This window comes from Cervus canadensis, chromosome 21, assembly GCF_019320065.1.
Source record: "Cervus canadensis isolate Bull #8, Minnesota chromosome 21, ASM1932006v1, whole genome shotgun sequence".
Lineage (NCBI taxonomy): Eukaryota > Metazoa > Chordata > Mammalia > Artiodactyla > Cervidae > Cervus > Cervus canadensis.
Genome location: NC_057406.1, coordinates 7037991 through 7052310, shown reverse-complemented (window position 1 = coordinate 7052310; position 14320 = coordinate 7037991). Strand labels below are relative to the sequence as shown.

The window sequence follows — 14320 nt, the reverse complement described above, 5'->3', positions numbered from 1 at the left end:
GCCAGAGCATTCTTGGGGACAGGTTTAGTGTTCTTGGAATGCCACTGTTTTCTTTTGTTCTATTTCACACCTGCTGCTGTTCATAGAGACTCTTTTCCATAACCCATAGCTGCTCTCCTTGAGTATCATGGTTACACCTGGTGCCAGTAGTGTGGGAGGGATTCAGAGACAGTCATGCTCTTGCCCTGAGGCACCCAGGTGCCTCCCTCTGATCCTGTCTGTGTTGTGACTGCGGCACATTTTGCTGCCTGTTTCTCCAGCTTCTTCTCTCCAGAGATGAGACTCTGCAGGTGGCCAGTGCCCAATGTATAACTGCAGTATTAGTCCACTCACCAGCGAAGCATGCCCTGGCCTTCATCCTCGCTGACATCCCAGGTGGGAGTCCCCTTCTAACTTTCTCCTCTGAGAACCCCAGAATTCTGACTGGAGATTCTCATGTAGCAGTGGCAGCAGCAGTTCTGTTTTGATTCTTTGTTATGCGTACTGAAAGGATTGGCTGGGGGCATGTTCATTATATATGACGAGTCTAGGAAATACACCTCAGGAAATCTGAATCCTCTTTCTACAGATTTCTAATTGACCTTGAGCAATTTGTTACTGATTTTTAGACCAGTCTAGAAATAAACCATCTAAAAATAAACACCTAGTGTGGGGTGGTAGAAAGACCTGTAGAAAAAAAAGGAACTAATGTGTCTTGACAGTTTGTTATGAGCCAGGAAATATGCCCTGAGGTGCATTGTAAATGTTGCCACATTTAGGTCCTCGTCTTTGCTATTTTATGAATAAGGAAATTGAACTAGAGAAGGGAAATAGCTGGTTTAAATCGACAAGGCTCAGCATTGGCAGAGAAGGAATAAAAAATCAAGGCTCTCTGGCTCTAAAATTTCTTTTCTCTGCATCATGTTGCTGCCCATCCTGAGAATTAGGGGACCTAAATTCTAGTCCCTCTTCTACCACCAGCTATCTCTCTCTGGACCTCAGTTTCCCCATCTGTAAAAAGAAGAAGTTAGACGATAAGCCAGAGGGCATTTTCCAGGTTTTTCTGTGAATTAATGATCATGTCTTATGGTGAGGGTGTATGAACAGATGAAGTGACAGGTTTGAGATGCTTAATAAATCTAAACCCTAGTATTAGTTGAGGGAGCAATATCACACAGTTTTCATATTGCTTCCTCCCTCTCTCCCTGGCCAGAGTTCCTCTTTGAGCATCTTTCCTCTTCCAGTGAAGTGCTTGTCTGGTCCTGCTACAACTGTTTGATACTCCTGGCAGAAGAGCCACTCTTCTTTTCCAAGTGCCACACGGTGTACGGTTGGTACTGTGGGTCCTGTACTAGCTCTGGCTCAGGTGGACAGCACCTTGAAGTTAGGTGGCAGCAGAAGTGATGGGCAGGTTGGCTTATATTTTGGAGGAAAGTGCTGGTCTGGTCATTTCCATAAGCGCCAACTTGTCACCAGATTCCACAGGCAAGCAGTGATATCCAAACAGTTCTGATCTCCATTAATTGGTGGAAGTGTCTGTTTAGCGAGAAAAGGACACTCCTATCAGCCACGAGATGAATTCCTGTTGTACCTTACTCAGCCTTGGAGCAGTCTTTTCCTGTGCCCCAGAAGTCTCCCCGTCTAATTAGTCCCCCAACATTGATTTATCCTTTCAAAGTTTTTTGAAACTATCCCTTCTTCTTTCTTGGTGATACCTTCCTTGTCTAGGACTTTTTATATCACATGTAGATTTTTAGACTGGGCACATTCAGTTATTCATAGTCTGTGTTCCTATGCTATGCCAGGCATCAGGCTGGGAGCTAGAGATTTAGAGATACATATAACGTGGTCCCTGTCCTCTGGAAGGGGAGGGAGATATAAACAAGGTGGTTAGGGTTATGCTAGAGGGGATGGACAAGAGGTGTAGGAGGCCAGGGGATGCCCATAGCTCTGCCTGAGTGGACCAGAGAAGGCCTGGAGAGTGGAGGTCTGAGCTGATTCTTTGAGGACAAATAGGAGTGTATGTAGTAGAGAAGATGTAGTAGCCCATCCAGTAGGCACTGATGAAATACCTCGAATGCAGGGCCTGTGTTATGGGTTGTGCTGGGTTTGGGGAGACAGAGGTAAATCAGACAAGGGTCTGCCCTCAAAGATCTCACAGCCTCGCCCCATCAGCTCAACTTGTCAGGACTGCTCCAGGAGGGCTGCCAGCAACTGTGTGCTGTCCAGAACCTCTTCCCTCTCCTGGGAAGGCAGGAGGGAGACTACTGGGCACTGATCCCTGGCCTCTGCCGTGTCTTTTTGAGTTAGGGATCGAGTCGGTGGTGAGGAGCCTACAGGGAAGCCTGAGGATGAATAACACCGAGCTGCACAAGCAGGGCCTGCTGCTCTTTGCTGAGATCCTGACTCGGTGAGCTAAGGGGCAGAGCATCAAGCCTGCAGGGGCCAGACTGGAGAAACAAAGAACTGGAGGTATTTATTCCTGGTGGGGTCAATGATAGGAGTTCACACGCTTATTCTTCATTTACAATTTCTCAGGCAGCCAGAAGAGATCAAGCTGTTCACAAGCTCAGCCATGTGCAGAGATGCTGGCCATGCCCTCCGAGAGGCAGTGAGCAGCCCTGTGCTGGAGGTGGCCGCTGAGGCACTGAAGGCCATTTCTGCCTTTCTGAGGTGAGAGACCCAGACAGACTGAACTTTGCACCTCTGCATGTACCCAAAGGCCTGTCAAGGCCAGAGCAGCTTCCAGGGGATACTTGTCCTTTAGGTCAGGGAAATTTCATTGAATTATTTCTTTCCATTATTCTGCTTGCTCTGTTCCGCCTTTATGGAACTGCCATTTGGATGTTGGGCATCCTGGATTGGTCATCTGGTTTTTTTTCTTTTGTTTCTTTTCTTTGTCTGACAGTTTTTCATCTTTTTGTCATTATGTACTAGTTTCCAGGAGATTTTCTTGACTTTATTTTTCAACTCTACTATTGAGTATTTTACTTCTACTTTCATATTTTAATTTGGAAGAGTTCCTTCCAATTCTTTGCATGTCTTTTAAAATAGGATTTTATTCTGTATTTATTTTGTGGATATAACTTTTTAAAACTCAGTCTTTTTTTTTTAGTCTGGACTTTGCCCCCACTTCCTTTCTACTAATTTTTCCTTATGCCTAAAATACTGTTCCCCGTAAATCTTTGCATGACTGGCCTCTTTCCATCATTGAGGTCTCATTCAGAGTGTCCTTTCCTAACTGACCCATTTGGCTATTGCAGCACCTACTTGACAGTTCTTGTTTATTCACCTGTTTTGTGTGTTCTCCACATATAACATAGTCTCCAAGAATTAAGAGATCATGTCATTTTTTTAAAAACTGCTATATGCCTCACTCCTAATAGATAGTCAGTATATGAATGATGTTAAAAGGGATGGTGAGACTAAATGATCCTAGGGTCAAAATGGGAAATCATTCCTTAGTAAGATGCTTGATCTTGAAAAAACTAATGGAGGAAACCCATATTTATTTATATAGAAAATTTTACTTTGTTTCTACATTCTCCCTTTTAAAAATCTAACAAAGTAATATATTTAAGCAATAAAAAATAAAACATGCACAAGGTTTATAAAGAAAAGAAAGAGTCTTTAGTCCCTACTTTCTAAAGGAAACTAATTTTAACTCATTTTGGTTTTAGTTCTAGTGACTTATTTCCCTCACTCTAAACAATATGAATGCAATGCTATTTCTTTGTCCATTTAGAACATTTCATTGACTTGCCAATAGGAAAGACCAAGACTTAGCTATTTTGTCTTCTCTACATTTCCTTGACATTTTTGCTAGTTAATATTTTGTTTTCAAATTTTTAAATAATATACTTAAAACTTGTATTCCTTGTTCCCTCAACTTGAAGCAGTATCTCTTGACACCCTACTTGGTTAGCTGAGTATATTAGCACCCCAACTCTTCCTTACCTTTCTCCTCCTTACCTTCTACTACTCAATATCAGCTGTACCTTAAATTTTGTATAGTACTTTTAATTTATATTGTAAAGGTTGTTAACATTTATAGTCTCATCTGTAACCATATTTAAGTCTTTGTCCCTTGCATAAAACTGCTTCTAAAATTTGACAGAAAGAATAGCATTTACATTATAATGGCTTCAGTTTGTCTCTTTTCCCTTTTTGTCCTTATCTGGATTTGAATCTCTAAATATGGGGCATGAATCCTAACAAGAGTGAGATGAGTGAACCAACAGGGTAACAAAGGCCTAGAGTAAGAGCAAAAGTCAATCAGAAGTTCCCAGGCAGAACTGCAAGTCTCCCAGCAGGTCAGTGTTATGGGGGACTGATAGCACCTTTCAAGCAGGAGGCAGTGTTTGGGCTGTGCTACGAGAGCTTCCCTGGTGGCCCAGATGGTAAAGAATCTGCTTGCTGTGCAGGAGAACCAGTTTTGATCCCTGGGTTGGGAAGGTCCTCTGGAGAAGGGAATGGCTACCCACTCCAGTATTCTTGCCTGGAGAATCCCATGGACAGAGGAGCCTGGTGGGCTACAATCCAAGGGGTTACAGTTACAAGGGGTTACATATTAATAACCTTATATTATTGACTTTATAAATGTTAGCTTTATTATGTATACTAATATATGCATACATAAGGGATGAGAGAGAGAGATTTGTGGAAGGACTGCTGCTGCTGCTGCTGCTGCTGCTAAGTCGCTTCAGTCGTGTCCGACTCTGTGCGACCCCATAGACGGCAGCCCACCAGGCTCTGCTGTCCCTAGGATTCTCCAGGTAAGAACACTGGAGTGGGTTGCCATTTCTGTGGAAGGACTAGGATTGGTCAAAACATGTGGGTGGGAAAATTTAGGGATTACTGAGGGTACAGTAGTCAGTCTCACTAGCAGGTTGTGTGAAGGTAAGTAGTACTTGAAGAAGCCAGAAAGCTGGTTGGATCAGAATTGTGGAGAATTATGGGCAGGGAGCTTATTAGGTTATTAAGCTTATTAATATAAGTTTATATTTATAAGGTTAATATATAAGGTTATTAATTATAAGGTTATTAATCCTTAGATGCTTTTATTTTTGACTTTAATTTTCCTGAATGTTTACTGAGGTGGTCCCTCTGAGGTGGAGTAATTCAGAAGGTCTCTGGGAAGCCCAACCAGAAGAAGGAATGAGGAGTGAGAACTGTTGAAAGAATTTAAAGATGGCAGAGCCAGAGCTTGGCTATCAATGTAGGATAGAAAGTTAGAGCTTCCATTCAATACTGTTCACTAATTGTAACAGATGTACCACACTCATGCAGTGTGTTAATAGTAGGGGAAACTGCAGTAGGGCTGGGGGAGTATGGGAACACTGCACTATCTACTGTATTTGTTTCTGTAAATCTAAAACTGTTATAAAAAATAAAGTCTAAAAAAGGAAAAAAAAAAAAGAAAGAACTTACAGAAGGGAAAGGGGAAATCAAGCCTTCACTATATACAGTTAACTGAGCAGTTAGAAGGCCCAACAGATTGCTCTCAGAGTTCAAAAACAGCCCAGAGATGAGGGTTAACATAGGTTTCTCCTTAGTTACTGCACTGGGTTGAATTAGCATCCCTCTAAAACTCATGCCCTTGTTTGGAAATAGGGCCTTTGTAGATATAATTGAGTTAAGATGAGGCCATACAGTGTGGGCTCCTGAATCCAGTGGCTGATGCCCTTAGAAGAAGGGAGTTTGAACACAGACACACACAGAGGGCCTTGTGAAGACTGAGGCAGAAATTGGAATCATGCATTTACAAGCCAGGGAATGATAAGGATTGCCAGCAACCACTGGAAACTAAGAAGCAAGGCAGGATTCTTCCCTAGAGCCTTTGCAGGGTCTGACACCTTGACTGCAGACTTCTAGCCCCCAGAATGTGAGAATAAATTTCTGTTGTTTTAAGCAACACAGTTTATGGTAACTTATCATAGCATTTCTAGGAAATCAGTACAGCAAACTATACCCTGTCAAGTAGTCAGTCATTCATTCCTTTAAATTTTTTTTTTTAATTTAGCATCAATTTACAATGCATCTAGCTCTGTTAGGTAAAGTGAAAAGGCAGAATTGGCCCCTGGCCTTTTGGAGCTCACATTTAGACTAATCATGACTCTTGCCTCTTCTGAGTCTATAGAAATATGAGAGTTCAAATGTACCATAAGTGTTACTTTTCACATTGTTTCACATTCTCATATTGATTGATTCTCCAAACATAGTTTCCAGTCTCTGTTTATAATCTCCAAGAATGGGGAGTTCACTTCCTCCTAGATACTCCTGTCTACCTCTATAGAGATTTTTTTCAGCTCTAAAAAAATTTTATTGAAGTATAGTTAATTTACAGTGTTGTATGCCTCTATAGCGTTTTGACTCTTAGTTCTTACTTATATTCATTCCTTAAATAAAATCTGGGTCCTTGATAACATTTACCTATTGATCATGATTTTCCTCATCAAGGTAATGGAAATCAAATTTGATTTCTCTTCTCTAAGAGAGCTTGGGATAGGGTGGGGAGGGAGGTGGGAGGGGGGTTCAGGATGGGGGGACACATGTATACCTGTGGCCGATTCATGTTGATGTATGGCAAAAACCATCATGATATTGTTTAGTAATTACCTTGCAATTAAAATAATTAATTGAAAAAATAAGAGAGCTTATCAGTTATTTGAGAACAGTGGCCATATACATCTCTTGATACACCTTCTGTTCTAAGTAGTACTTCTTTAATTGGGAGGCCCTTTTCAGTGAGAAAACCCTCTCTCTCCTTAATAACAATAACCATAGTCATGTGCATGCGTGCATGCGTGCTAAGTCGCTTCAGTCGTGTCTGACTCTGTGCGACCCTGTGGACTGTAGCCCGCCAGGCTCCTCTGTCCATGGGGATTCTCCAGACAAGAATACTGGAGTGGGTTGTTACGCTCTCCTCCAGGAGATCTTCCTGAACCAGGGATTGAATCCACATCTCTTAACATCTCCTGCACTGGCAAGTAGGTTCTTTACCACTGGTGCCACCTGGGAAGCCCAGGCTTAGTTATAGCTGTCATTTATAAGGACTTACTATCTAGTAAGCACTGTCCTGAGTTCTTGGCATGCATTATCCAATTTGATCCTTAGCATAATTCTATGAGGACAGTACTGTTACCTTTCACTTACTAGATGAGGAAACTGAGGGCTGGAGGGGATGAGGAATGTGCATAAAGTCACGCAGCAGATAAGTGCTGGAGCTGGGATTTTTGTCAGATCAGTTCCTGGACCCATGTTTGGATCCACCACATGCCCCCTCATTGCCTGAGAACCTGAGGCTATCTTGGGGTACCCTGACCTCCCCGTAGGCTTACCTTTGTCTCCCTGCATGCAGGAAGGATCATCAGAGCGCACTCCCTGTGCTGTACAAGGAGCTGAAGGCCTTGGTCAAAGCCATGCTGAGCCGGTGTGCAGATCTGTCCCAGACGCCACTGAACTGGAGGCCCCTGGTCAGTACACAGCAGCTGCTGCTTCTGGAGATCATACTGTTCTATGTTTTTAGAAGATAATTAGTACATTGCATTATCTTTATATGCCACTTTGTAGCTTTTTCTCATGCACACACACCTACAACGAGATGTTATTTTTTTATCGTAACTGCAGAGCTGTGAGGCTTAATAATTGTTATCCTCATTAGGAAACCGAAGCCACAGGGGTTAAACAGTTTTTCTCTTAGGTCCAAAGCTAGCAAGGACCTGAGTTTGGTTAGTAAATCCCAGGGCCTACTACATACTTTGTCTTTTATATCATCTAAACGGGTATGGTAAACCCAAAATTATTTAAATAATTATTTAAATTATGGTAAACTCACAAAATTGTTTAAGACTCACAAAATTATTTAAACTCACAAAATTATTTAAGTTATTTAAATAATTAAATTATGGTAAACTCACAAAATTATTTAAGACTGGATTCACTAGAATCTTAGAATCTGACGAGTGTGCAGTGTGTCATAGTTGTTGGCTTTTAGTGGTCCATAGGCTTAAAATATCAGAGGAAATATTATTAATACAGTCCTTTATGTCTTCTAGATTAACTTTGGAAACTAAGCTCTTTTGCACATGATACAGTGGGGGAATTTGTATGTTTTGGAGCAACTAATATGGGCATTACAGCCATTAGGCTATTGTCCACTGGCCTGTGACAACTTTCTGTGTATAATAGAACGAGAACCAGTCCTGTGTTTCACAGGGAGACAAGGGGTTAAGGTTCCCCTTTGTACCATTTTTTTAAAAAATTTTATTTATTTATTCTTTCAGTGGGTTTTGTCATACATTAATATGAATCAGACATAGATTTACACGTATTCCCCATCCCGATCCCCCCTCCCACCTCCCTCTCCACCCGATTCCTCTGGGTCTTCCCAGTGCACCAGGCCCGAGCACTTGTCTCGTGCATCCCACCTGGGCTGGTGATCTGTTTCACCATAGATAATATACATGCTGTTCTTTCGAAACATCCCACCCTCCCTTTGTACCATTTTTTAAAGGAGCTACTAGATGTCTGAATTTTTGAGGATATCCCTAAGATCCCCTGGGAAGTGTTAGGTATGTGGGAATGCCAGACTCCAGTGTGGAGGAAGAGGTCTGTAGTCCTCTAAGCAAAGACTGGAACACAGAGTAGGTACTTGAGCAGTAGGTTCCCCTCTTTTTTTCTCACCTCAGGGCCATGCCTCCAACAGAAATTCAGAGAGGGCCATTCTTCGAAGAGGGAAGTTCCTCTTGAGCACTCTGGAGGGATTTAGAAATGCCTGCAGGTGAGGAGTTCTTTGCGGTCTGATGAGGTAGTAGTATGGAGGGTGGGTGCAGAAAGGAATGGACAAAGGGTGAAGTTCTAGAAGCAACACTTGATTTCTGATGCTTTGCTGCATAATGAGAGGACTTTGGCTGGGGTAGAGAATGGGAATGTTTGTGAGTTTGGAGTGAGTATGTGGAGGAGGTCTCTAAAGGTTCTCTTCTGGTGAAGTTTTTGTTACTGTGCAGTGAAGTTGTATCTCATTCAGCTTTGTGCCTCATCCCAAGTAACCTAGTGCTATATGTGTTCACTGACTGCTTGCTGGATTAATTCAGTTCTCATCAACAAACATTTGTTGCACCTACTGTGTGCCAGCCCTGATGCTGGATCCTGAAAGTAGAAAGATAACTCAGATCAACTCTTGCCCAAAAGGAGTTCACAGTCTCTTGGGAGCTGAGACAGTTTTGTGTATATGTGTGGAATCCATTACATTGTCACAAACCTGGGGAAGGCATTCCAAACAGAGAGAGCAGCACATGTAAAGGCAAAGACATGTGAAGCAGCAGACAGCATGGTATGTCGAGGGAAGTATTAACACATATAGTCGGGTGGAGTGTCATGTGTTATGAGAGAGAGGGCAGCGAGCTCGAAGCTGAAGAGGCGGCCCAAGACCAGGTTCTCCCTCACTGAGGCCTCCGGAGTTTTCTCCAGGTCTGCTGGTAGGGATGCTTGTCCTGAGCCCTGAACTCAGAAGTCCCTCTAAGAGGATGAATCTGACCTTGTTGCATAGGCAGTAATAAATATACTCATATTTATTTCTCAGGTTGGCTATGGAATTCCAGAGGGAGCCTTCAGCCCAGGAGAATCCATTCACAGCTCCCAGTGCTGAGAAAGAAGACACCTTGGAGGCCTTCTCAGAATTTCTCCTCAGTGCCTGTGACTCCCTGTGTATCCCTATGGTGATGGTGGGTTGGGCAGCAAGGATCTTGGGGAGGAGAAAGATGTGAAAGCAAGCCAGGCTGAGAGGCACAGGACAGTTACTCAACACTCAACTAGACCTGAGGGTCTTAACAGTGTTTTTCTTGCAGCTACTTTTCCTTTGGTTTTAAAATCACAGTACAGTATTTTGTTGTAAACGATAGATTAATAGATGCCTCTTAAAAAGTAGAAAGCAGTAGTAATAAAATAATAAATAGGTAATGTTTCAGTTCAGTTCAGTCGCTCTTTAGTCATGAGCAACCCCATGGACTGCAGCATGCCAGGCCTCCCTGTCCATCACCAACTCCCAGAGCTTACTCAAACTCATGTCCATCGAGTCGGTGATGCCATCCAAACATCTCATCCTCTGTTGTCCCCTTCTCCTCCCGCCTTCAATCTTTCCCAGCATCAGGGTCTTTTCCAGTGAGTCAGTTCTTCACATCAGGTGACCAAAGTATTGGAGCTTCAGCTTCAGCATATGTCCTTCCTGTGAATATTCAGGACTGATTTCCTTTAGGATTGACTGGTTGGATCTCCTTGCAGTCCAAGGGACTCTCAAGGGTCTTCTCCAGCAACACAGATCAAAAGCATCAATTCTTTGGCACATGTTAATGAAGTGATAAATGCCTTATATTCAGAACTTAACTTAACCCTCCCATTGACCTTGTGAAATAGGTCCTATAATTTCCCCCAATTTAAAGGTGATTTTTCTATGGCTGTAAAGCAAGTATATGACAGTGCTGAGGTTTGAACCCATGTATTTTGTCTGCTTAGTAAAAATGGCAACCCACTCCAATGTTCTTGCCTAAAAAAATCCCATGGACAGAGGAGCCTGGTGGGCTGTGGTCCAGGGGGGTCACAAAAGAGTTGGACATGACTGAGTGACTAAGCATGCAAAGAGCAACAGTTAATGTGATTTAGGCTTCATTAAGTAGCACATATGTGAGTTCTGTAACATGAGAGATGGCTACTCTCAAGAGACCTGGTTTTGAGCTGACTTGAGACAAAGATGGTAGGAAGAGCAGGGTCCATAGTGTCGACTGCCCAGATGACCTTGGGTGAGTCTTGTCCTGTTTGAGTTTTGGACATCCTATGAACAGTCCATTAGTTGGGAAAGGAAACCTCCAAAACATCCACTGGAAACAGTAGGTGGCAGCAGGGGAGCATCTGGTTATGACAGAAGAGAGCCTCTTTTCCTTGAAGAAGCCTTTGAGCCAGCATGCCGGGGTCTTCAGGAGGGTAACTGTCTGGGGCCATGGGTTACAGCCCTGATTGGCACACACTAACAGTAATAGTTGGGCCATTCACTTTGGTTTCTTCCCCTGCTCTGCCTTCCTCCTAGATTTATGAAGTGTTAGAGCTAGATCTAGAATTAGATCATAGAATTATTGTGTTGTTCTTGCTTTCTACTTTTTGGTATTTTATACATTTTCTTTAATGAACTTGTATTACTTTTCTAGTTGGAAAAAAACTTGGTTTGAAAATCAAATGAAAAGTATCTGTAAGAACCACATCCCCGAGGCCCTGGCTATTTATACCTGAGGAACCGAAACAGTGAAAGGGGCGGGGGACTGACCCAGGGCACATAGCGACCTTGTGCAAAACTTGAAATAGAACCCAAGTTTCTCTACTCTGTCTACCACATCAGGCTGCCTCGTGATTCTATTCAAAGATCACATGAAAAATAAACATGAAGGAAGTTTGTGAACCATATTATTATATGTTAGAAACATGAATATCATTCATATCACTATGATGCATAGTTTAGAAAGTGCTTTTTACATGTGAGATGTCATTTGTTTCTAGGAGGTAGGACTTTTGGTTATTCCTGGTTTACTCTTTGGTAGATGCCCAGAGTGGTAGTGGATCTTGCATAGTTTATTAACTGGCGGATGTAAGCCTTGGATGTAAGCTTGTGACTTCAGGTCTCTGAGCTTTTTTTGTGGCCATCAGATGAAAGAATTTAGTCTGTCACTGCTAGACGATGCAGTTTTTGCTGATGCTCTTTCTCCTTCAGAGGTTCTTTCTTCCTGGTGGACTGTGCACTCCCTCTTGGTTCTTTGCAGAGGTACTCGGAGCAGGCCACTCACCCAGCCGTGATGGAGGTTTTCCTCTCGGTTCTGCACAGCCTTTTTGTCATCGTCCCTCACATGAAAGAGAAATTCTCCAAGAAGCTCGGTAGGCCGCAAGCAAGTGTGGAAGTTGGAAGGGAGGCTGGCACTTCAGGCAGTTGCTCCGGGTACTCAGAGAGAGTACAACCTGTGGGTGGAGGGTTACTCGTTCATTCAGAATCAACATCCACACTCAGCCTAGTGTTGAGTGGAAGGATATATCATCCAGCAGTCAAAAGTCTTTAAAGGCAGTTCGCAAATTAATACTTCTCTGAGTCAAGAAGGTTCCAGTTCAGAGCCATGGGTTAAACTGCTGTCTCAGAAAGTTGCTGTGAAACTCTGAGGGGTTAATTCCCTACCAGAAGCCCTAGGATAGAATACAGATTATTCCCAACATGAACTGGGGCAGTGGGAACTGTTGTCTAGAATCCTGCTCTTACAGGGGCCTGGGATGGGCAGGACAGTGGTCACTTTTGACAGAGATCTTCAGAGCAGGGTGGAGTGGGAGGGGGGAGACTGGGAGAGTCAGGCAGTGCAGAGGACTGGGCCAGGGTCACCAGCTAATGCAGAATGTTCATCAGAAGAGAAGGTGAACTTTTATTCAGAACTTGCTCTAAGCTAAATGTTTGTTAGATCTTCTATATACATGTATCTTACTTAGTTTCACAGCAGGCTTTGAGGTATAGATATCGAAACTGAATCTCAGAGAAGGTACGTAAGTGTCTCAGGGTCACGTTACTAGTTAGCAATGGAGCATATTTGAACTGAGGTCTATGTGACTCCAAAACTAGTACCACTCTCTTGGCAATCTCTGTAACAAGCCTGGCCTAAACCACTCTCTGCTTTCTTCCCAATTCTCGCAAGCTGCCTCATCCTTCATACGACTGGCCCTGGAACTGAAGGCTAGGTTCTGCAGTGGCCTGAGGTATGTATTGTCCCAAGGGGCCAAGTGTCCTTCTTGACTGGACAAGTGGAAATTTCTGACTGGTGTGGTTTAGTAATAGGACCATGGAGGGATTGACACAGTGTCAGAATTGCTCAGCATCTGATGGTACAAGCTGGATGGGCTTCTGTAGCTTTTACTTATCTGGTTCTGATAAGACTCTCATTTCATGTGATACTCGAAGGGCACCTTTTAGCATCAAAACTGGAGGGGCTCTTAGAGATCATTTGTCTAACCCCTCATTTTACAGACCAGGAAGCTGAGGCCCTCACAGGGTAACTGATGCCGTGTCCATCAAGAGAGTCATGTCCTGGTTGCTTCCAGCCCAGCAATTCCAGAGGAGAGGCCCTCTTATACAGAGTAGAGAGGTTGCTGCTTCAATCTCTCTCGTTAGGTTTCTGGAGCAGCCTTCCCATTTCTGACTTGCTACCTGTTTCTGCATTTGCTTGGCAGATTCTACTTATTTCTGCCTACAGTCTTCAAGGTAACCTCAGTGTAGTACCTAGCCCTCCTTCCATATCTCTGGATGGAACAACTGACGTTCAGGAGAGAATACAGGGATCCACCTGGGTTCAGATTCAGTTTTGGATGTTTGTAATTCTCCTGAATTACCCATTTTGGGTTCAACAGCTTCCCCTTTTCTAGTACTTGCTAGCCCCTTCCTGACCCAGGAGCACATTTTGTTTATATGTTTTATTAATTTCGAGCTTAGTAGCTCACCTTGACTTATTTTTTTCAGGAAATTTTTCGTGCATACCTATATGGGCTAAGTGACTAAGTTACACCTGTGGGCAGCAGGTTCCATATTTACTTTTCACAGCCACCTCCAGACCTTCGACCTTCTCTACCAGGGCCATGGTTAGAATTTCCTTGGGCTCTGGTACAAAGCAGTGGTGCCTCAATACCTGGCAGGGATAATGCTGTCCCAACCGGAGTAGCAATGTCCTCTCTCTTGTTCTGTCTTCCTTTCTTCCCACTAAGTCACTCAGCCCTGAACCAGGTGTGTTCCAGTTTCCTGTACTACATGTGCATCAACCTCCTCTCAGCTCCAGAGAAGACAGGACCACCTTCCCAAGAAGGTATGATGCTGTAGTTTGACCACTCATGAGGTCCATGGTGGTATCTTAGTGTCTGGATGTCTTGCTGATTGGTTGAGTCATAAGTCAGTACAGTAATAAGAAATCTTTGCCTGAAGCTACCCAGAAGAACCATGGAATCATGGAACGATGGAACTGTAAGCTGCTTCCTAGGGAGGGAGGTGAGATAATAGATCAGCTCTCTGCCTATCCAGGTGTGGTCTGGCCTGCACAGGGAATAGCGTGATGACTTCTGCCCTGGTGGCAGCCACGTCACAGCAGCCTCTTGTGCTCACCAGCACCAGTCCCCTGCTGCTGGCCAGTTCTCTCTTTTGTCTGAATAGGAAGAGCCCCACTCTGCCTCCTCAGACCCTGAGACCCAGATATCTTGTCATATCTCAGAGCACCAGGAAGAGCAGCCAACCTTACTTACATGCAGACTGCATCTTTCTTTTACGTATCAGGAGAAAGGG

General features: G+C 43.5%; 1 protein-coding gene across 3 annotated transcripts in view; it reads left to right on the top strand.

Moving 5' to 3' along the window:
• The window catches only part of LOC122423439 (coiled-coil domain-containing protein 134), a 74229-nt gene that overhangs the window by 13141 nt on the left and 46768 nt on the right, over positions 1–14320 (top strand). For all 3 annotated transcript variants that reach the window (XM_043440512.1, XM_043440511.1, XM_043440513.1), the window contains exons 8-17: positions 261–375; positions 1193–1309; positions 2290–2389; positions 2518–2652; positions 7340–7454; positions 8670–8761; positions 9563–9704; positions 11784–11895; positions 12693–12753; positions 13753–13850. In XM_043440512.1, the coding sequence (XP_043296447.1) occupies positions 261–375; positions 1193–1309; positions 2290–2389; positions 2518–2652; positions 7340–7454; positions 8670–8761; positions 9563–9704; positions 11784–11895; positions 12693–12753; positions 13753–13850 (1087 nt within the window). The remainder of the gene's footprint in view (positions 1–260; positions 376–1192; positions 1310–2289; positions 2390–2517; positions 2653–7339; positions 7455–8669; positions 8762–9562; positions 9705–11783; positions 11896–12692; positions 12754–13752; positions 13851–14320) is intronic.